At 32.7% G+C, this 8,041-nt stretch overlaps 1 protein-coding gene across 1 annotated transcript; it reads right to left on the reverse strand.

Moving 5' to 3' along the window:
- Positions 1-1,139: 1,139 nt before the first annotated feature.
- On the reverse strand, positions 1,140-7,698 carry LOC139502799 (uncharacterized). Its single transcript, XM_071292379.1, has 2 exons — positions 7,613-7,698; positions 1,140-3,074 (listed from the first exon to the last, which is right to left on the reverse strand). The coding sequence occupies exon 2, from the start codon at positions 3,071-3,073 to the stop codon at positions 1,595-1,597; it is 1,479 nt and encodes a 492-aa protein (XP_071148480.1). The 5' UTR covers position 3,074; positions 7,613-7,698; the 3' UTR covers positions 1,140-1,594.
- Positions 7,699-8,041: the final 343 nt, after the last annotated feature.

Raw genomic sequence — 8,041 nt, forward strand, 5'->3', positions numbered from 1 at the left:
AGGATGTGTTATTATTATAGTTTTTGCAATCACTTGGCATCCATCTGTAGTCTGTTTGTGTTAAACTTCTTTTTTTCTAAATCTGCTCCTTTGAAAGTATGAAAGTACCAAAAAACAAAAAAAATATCAAATGAATATCAGACTTTAAAATTACAGACCAGACTGGATGACTGGTAAACACTAGAGGCTCAAATTCATATTAAGACATTTTCTTCATGGTCAATTCAGGATGTTGTGACTGTTCTAATTTTGTTTTCAAGGAATCATCTATGGTACCTACATGTATGAAAGATATGTTATGAAAGTTCTTTAATTATTGTATGGATTTTGCTCATTGTTGAAGATTTTAAATGAATGAATTCTCTTTTAGAAGCTCAGTGAATCAGATGCTTGAAAACTAGACAATTCATACATATAAAAGAGGAAAGTGCACACACTTTAAAATATTTTGCATGCCTTACTGATTTATCAGTACCCTATCAACATCATTGGTCTTGAATGGAGGTGTATATGTACTATTCAACAAGAAAATGTGTCCACCAATACACAGATGCCCTATTTGAACTAAATATAAATAGAAGATGTAGTATGATTGCCAATGACAACTTTCCACAAGAGACCCAAAAAACTCGGAAATTAACAATTATAGGTAATCGTACAGCCTTCAACAATGAGCAAAGCCCATACCACACAGTCAGCTAAAGACCCGAAATGACAATGTAATACAATTCAATGGAGAAAACAAAATGCCTTATTTATATTAAAAATAAAATGAATGAAAAACAAATATGTAACAAATAAACAAATGATAACCACTGTCAGATTTACAGGCTCTCGACTTGGGACAGACACATACATAAAGTATGTATTATTTACTATGTTCAGTGAACCATGAAATCTGGGTCGAAACTTTAATTCAACATACAATTTAGAAAGACCAAGTCATAAATAAAATTTCACCGAGTCTCAAGTTTGATATGACTTCATCTTCATTATCATGATTATAGAAAACCTTGGCCAAAATTTTTATCCAGTGAATGTACTGTTTTACACAGTCATATTTTAAAGTTAAGTGAACCATATACATGTAATCATATGATAATTGAGATAAGAAATTAATACAATAAAATGTTGTTATCTTTAATATTTCATGTACATCATGTACATGTATACTTGTATGGCATGAAAAATGAAAACAAAATTGCATGTCATGACAACAGCTGTTTGTATAATTTAAGAGCATATCCAATAGTTTCAAGTCATGCAAGTGAAGACAGGTAATAAGAGTCACTAAATGATTGAAAATAAATATATATATATTTTCCTGAAAATTTTGTTACATATTCAAATGTCACAATGAGGTTTTGTGGGACATGTCACTTGTTTATTTTTGACAATATATATGACATTGCAAGTTTGACACACATTTCTTTGGTTTAATTTTGACCTACATTATTTTGTACACTATTTTTTAAGCAAAAATTTGTTCTATGATAACAGTATGTGCTGTAAACAATATTAACATAACTTATGTAAAAATAAAGAAATTATCACTGTCAGAAATATACTGTTGGATATGCCCTTAATGTTTAAGTTATTGCAAAAGAGGAGGCAATAAGTTTGTCCAAGATATACAAATTATAGCTATTTGTTCAGCCAGATGTGCTTCTGAAAGTGGTAAAATAGAATTCAAAATCTGAAAATTTTTCACTTGCTCCATTTTCATCTCGACAACAATTCTAGCTGAGGCAATGTTAGCTGTTTTGAAAAATTCAGAGGATGACATCTGATGTTTTGTTGATACACGAGGTGGAACATTTAAACCAATGTCTGGGGAGAGTAAGTCTTCAATAGTAAACCCCTTATCTGCCATTATAACATCTCCAGGAGACAATTTAGGTATCAACCCATCATGTTCAACTATATGTCTGTCAGAAACATTTCCTCCCCATAATCTTGACACAAATGTTACCATTCCATTAGGTGTTACTCCTATTAAGACTTTAAATGTATTGTGATGCTTATATTCAGACCATGTCAGCCACTGTGACACAAGAGAAGAAGGTCTTTCAGTAAAAAATTCTGTGCAATCAAGTACAATTCTTGTATTAACATGATCATTAAAATGCTGAGGTAGATTCGCAAGTATTTGTTCTCTTGTAGGCCAAGCAATTAAACCTTTGCTATGGTCATATATAAAGTTAACCCAAGTATTGAATGTTCTTGAAACTGTTGTTTTTGAAATTCTGAATATGTCCGCTAAATGTTCTTGATTCAATCCAAGTCTCAATTTCATACATGTTAAGAGAAATTCATCTATTGGTCGTAAAAACCTTTTTTTTCCTGGCTTGTCATAACTTTCCTGGTGGTACAGTTTATCCCCCATTGATCTTTTTTCTCCTTCCCAATAGTTTACTTTCTCTGCACCATGTTTAGTTAGTGTCAAGAAGAACAGCCAAAACACTTTAAAAGTTGGGAAGCCAGTATAAAACTTGACTTTGCTGTCATCATCTTTAATATCCTCGAATATCATCCTAGGTAAGTCACACTGTATTCCTATATCCTTCACCTCTTTTGTGTGGCCCACTTGTGTTTCCACATCAACATACTCAGGTGTTGCATTCATACCTGTGTCCATAGTTTGTGTAGCAATCGCCAGTTTTTCAAAGTTATGCATAGCATGTACATTCTCATTCAAACCTTCTAAAATGCTGGTATCATTAATATGGCTCATTTGTGTATCACATGGAGGAATGTTATTATTGTTGTCAACATTTAATTCATATTTTAAAAGAGGTCTTCTTGTCTTAACTTCCTTTTGAGGCTTTGATGGAAACCTTGTTGGTAGTGATTGGTCTGTGAATGTACCCTCAAAATGTTCACTGCAAATTCGAGAACTATCATTCACCACGAAATTAGCCCTAACATTATTAACTCTGGTTATCCATTGCCTCTTTATGTGAGATTTCTTTTCTGACATTGGAAATCTGTGGAGAATCACCTTTGAGCCATTTTCTGTGACAGTGTCTGATGTATTGTGACACAGTGGGACACAGCAATACTTCTTCCCCATACTGCAAAAAAAAAAGGATGGATATTTATAAATAAGTCATAGATATACAGGTAGGAAGATGTGGTATGAGACAACTCTCAATCCAAGTCACAATTTATATAAGTAAACCAAGGCCATGATAAATCAAGGTAGTCTTCAACACAGAGCCTACACTCGCACCTAACAGCAAGTTATAAAGGGCTTAAAAAATTACTTGTGTGAAACCAATGGTCTAATCTCTATAATAAAATGCTCTGCAGACCACAGCTGAATACGATTGCAGAGGTCAAGCCCTGTTTCTGATACAGAATGAATGTGGTCTAAGGATTTCAAAATTTTTAATTTGATATAAACATGTACCTTCTATGGTCTATTATCCAAAATTTAAATACTTGGTTAGATTCAGCATATCAAAGAACCCTAAGAATTCAATGTTTGGTGAAATCAAATAAAGTTCAATTTTCGACCCTTTAGACCTCAATCTGGGCCAATTGGATAATGGGGTCAAAATGTCAAAAATCTAAATTCATGTTTAGATTCAGCATATCAAAGAACCTCATGTATTCAGTTTTTGTTGAAATCAAACAAACTTTAATGTGGACCAATCACCCTGATTTAGACCAATTTGAAAACTTTACTCATAATCAAAAATCCAAGTAAATGTCCAGCATATCAAAGAATCACAAGAATTCTTTTTTTGTTAAAATCAAACCAATTAAAATTTTGGACATGTTGGACCTTGATGAAGACCAATTTGACAACAGGACCAAAAAATTAAGAATCTAAATTAAATGCACTGTTTAAATGCGTTAAATTTGACATATATCAAAGGACCCTAATAATTAATTTTTTGATGAAATCAAACAAAGTTTAATTTTGGTCCCTTTTACAAATTCTGAAACTGTTGGGACCAAAACTCCCAGAATCAATCCCAACCTTCTTTTTGTGGTCATAAACCTTGTGTTTAAAATGTAAACTTTTAGTTATTTATTGGACAGTATAGAGTGCTTCTGCTACATAAATACTTGTATGGGCTATTTTTGACTATACAATGAACATACATCGGGTACTGGCACCTTAAAGTCATGCTAAATTGCTGAATTCTTCAAAATTCTAGCATTTTAGTTAAATTTTAGACAGTTTTCATGTAAAATGAAAGTAAAATTGAGAAAGGAAATGGTGAATATGTCAAAGCGACAACCACCCGACCATAGAGCAGACAACAGCCGAAGGCAATCAATGGGTCTTCAATGTAGCGAGAATTCCCACACCCGTAGGTGTCCTTCAGCTGGCCCCTAAAAATATGCATAATAGTACAGTGATAATGGACGTCATACTAAACTCTGAATTATACACAAGAAACTAAAATTTAAAATCGTACAAGACTAACAAAGGCCAGAGGCTCCTGACTTGGGACAGGCGCAAAATTACGGCGGGGTTAAACATGTTTATGAGATCTCAACCCTCCCCCTATACCTCTAGCCAATGTAGAAAATTCGTGTTCATCCTTATTATTGAAATGAAAGTTGTATTTTATGATAATACATAACATATATAAAGGTTGAGGATGAACATGGATGCGTCCACTGTCATTTTTGACAAAAACCATAAGAAAAGTGACATTTTTCGGCATATTTGGTTGATGTTTCATATTGGAGCTTGAATCAGATTGTTTTTAATGACTAAATCAGTTCAAATCTTTCTCATAAACTATTTAATTCAAATGAAATAGACACTTAAGTGTTTAAAAAGTAGTCAAAATCTTTTGTCGGATGACCCTGAAATTTGAGGCCAAAATCAGTCCTTACTGGACCTACTTCTTTCAGAGATTTCTATTGTCTTATACAAAAGTAATGGTGTGTAAACCTGATGTCTTCATACGACGATGATATGATACCAATACATAATCTCAAAAAAAAATTGTATGGTGGTATAAAAAAATAAAGAAACACTTATGAACCCCTAAAACAAAGGAAAACCACTGAACATCAGATTACTGCGGGACAATGAACCATAATAATTGATAATAAGGTCAAGATCATATGGAATTGGCAAGGCAAACAAAATGACTGATAAGCCGTACAAAGCGTTGTTCATTATATAAACCAAATAAAGTTCACCTTTTCCTTATAATATATATATTGGTTTTCCGGTTTGAATGGTTTAATTTACACTAGTAATTTTGGGGCCCTTTATAGCTTGTTGTTCGGTGTGAGCCAAGGCTCTGTGTTGAATGCTGTACATTGACCTATAATGGTTTACTTATTTATTAAAATTGATATTTGGATGGAGAGTTGTCTCATTGGCACTCACACCATATCTTCCTATATCTATATATGTATGTACAAAAATGTATCAGTTCAAACAAGAAAAAAATTTATTGATAATAAATTATATGCGTGTAGTTTATAAGATATAGCATATATACTACAAAAAAATGTATTCACTATTAAAAATAGGAAATGAGGTTAAAAACTGTCTGCAAAGCACGAGGACCTTGCATTTTGCAAGGTACAATGTACATTTTTACATTGATTGCAAATACCAAATATAGTTACACATATATGTACATGTATAGTCATATATGCATGTATCCTGTTACTTATAATAAAGGTTACATCGCAGCTCCTTTGTTATAAAAGGGGTGATCTGAGCCAGATCACCCCAGTTTGAGTTTCTTTGTTTTGCATGCTTTCCTTTGTTCTATAACCTGGTAACATTTTGGCGGGAACGTCAAATCCACTTAATAACTTATAATTAATACAGAAAAGACTATCCATCAAAATTTACTTCGAAAAAATCCAGTGACTATGCTGGGATTCGAACTCAAGACCTTTAGCATATCAACCCCCTACTACACTAGGACGACTGAATACCAAATACCAGTTATTTAACATACTTAGAGGAAGCAAGATTTTTTTATAAGTGGGGAGAGTTTGTTTACCTTTATTCAGTGGGGTTAAAACCCTTTTTGTTAGTAAGTTGTGGGACTGATTGTGCAATTTTATTTTACACTTTTTCAAAATGGGACGAACAAGAGTGGGACAATCTAGTGTGGGCTGATTGGCCAGTGGGGCGAATTGACATTGTGTGATATCGACTCATCCGTTTAGGGGTCAAAAAGGGTATACATTATATAGTAATATATAAAATATATTATAATGGTTGTGTGGCGTTCTAAACTTAGTGCATTTTAAGAATTGTAAGGGATTTTTCATCTAATCTAAAACAGCTGGGATGTAAAATAGTTATAATATTTATAGCTGACTATGTGGTATGGGCTTTGCTCATTGTTAAAGGCCGTATGGTGACCTATAGTTGTTGATGTTTGTGTCATTGTGGTCTTTTGTGGATAGTTGTCTCATTTGGCAATCACACCACATCTTCTTTTTTATATCCCACTCGTACTTTGGTGTGTCAGTGTCAGATCACCTTCTGGCCTCCCGCGATCAGGGTGATCTGACACTGACACACCTGCGTCCTCATGGGATAACTATTAAAGAAATAATAACATGTTATATTTCCGCTACTATTTTTTAAAACTCATGTATGTACAATTTGGTTACAGTACTGTGATTTGAAATTAATCTACATTTGTAGAGTATTACTTAAAAAATTAAAGTGTTTGGTATTTTAAATGTAAAATGCCTGCTAAATTTTTATTCTCAGGAAACGACAATTAAAAATCATTAAGGGACATTTTTTTTTTTTTTTGAAATATATGTATTAATGTCTATATGTTGCTCTCAAAGGGGATTTTATTATTGGCAATCATTTTGAGTATAATTGTGTAAATAGCACTACCCAAAATATACCCTGTTCTGAACATGCTGAACACAAACATTTTGAAACACATACCCTGTTCTAGACATGCTCCTGTTTTGGACAGTTAATATGTTGAAAGAAAAGCCCTATTCTTACCAGCAGGACATTTAAGTAAAATTACCCTTTTTAGTGGCACACTCATTCTGGTAAACATAATTATATAGCCTAGGGAGTACTCACTAGCCCTTATAATATAATAATTTTTAATACAACATGTACAATAGTATATAAAAATATAAAATAAAAACAATAAATGCATCTTGCAAGGATATTTTTTTAATCTTTAGTTGAGGTTGGTGTCATATGAAAAAAATAGCCTTGCAAGTACATCATGATAATGGCATGAATTAATTGAATGGCTAAGGCCTTTACATAATTTGCTGTTTTGAATATGTAATACTACACTGGGCAAATGGAAATTAAAAAAAAGGTTATTTTTGTTAATCCAAAAGTCTCATGTTTCAGAAAGAACTTCAAAGTCCCAAGAAAATTCTCTCTGCAACGCAAAAATTATATGTTTTGTCCACAGGCACTTGTTTCTATCCATTGGAAGACCCAGTATCAACGTAAGTGTCTGTGGTTTTGTCATGATTTATCATTTATAGATTTCGAAAAGACCGCCAAAAACAGACATTCCGTATAAATTTATCTTTGCGCCTTTCAAACTGTTTGGTATACCAGTTCCAAGTGAATACTAATTGTTAGATACAAGATAATATATTAAACACAAATTACCTGTGGCTATAAAATATAATCGATGACCTTCTTTGTTCAGTTGTAGTTGTTGTTGTTGTATCGAACTCCCCGGAAGTATGTAACGGATTGTAAAGTACAAAACGAGTACGGAATTATACTATTCCGTGCGATTGCGGAACCGAACTATTGTCTGTTCGATTTTTTAGCAGTATTTAGATCTAATTTGCTGACAAATACACGATATAATTGATATCATATAACAGGTAAAGTTTATCTAACGTATTGAACACAATCCTCGTTACTGTTTTAATGTTATGTTAAATCTAATTTTACTTTATATTCTTTGGTATTGAAAAGAATAGGAATAGCGAAACTGCGCATCAAGTGGTATATTTCACTTCCTCGTCCAATGTATATATTGGTTTTACATTATCTTGCAATTTTCTTTAAATCATAGTTTAAATATGA

The sequence above is a fragment of the Mytilus edulis genome, chromosome 14 (genome assembly GCF_963676685.1).
Source record: "Mytilus edulis chromosome 14, xbMytEdul2.2, whole genome shotgun sequence".
NCBI lineage: Eukaryota > Metazoa > Mollusca > Bivalvia > Mytilida > Mytilidae > Mytilus > Mytilus edulis.

Bases quoted from the DNA above. Each gene is read 5' to 3' on its own strand.
- LOC139502799 (XM_071292379.1), bottom strand. From the start codon at position 3,073: ATGGGGAAGAAGTATTGCTGTGTCCCACTGTGTCACAATACATCAGAC.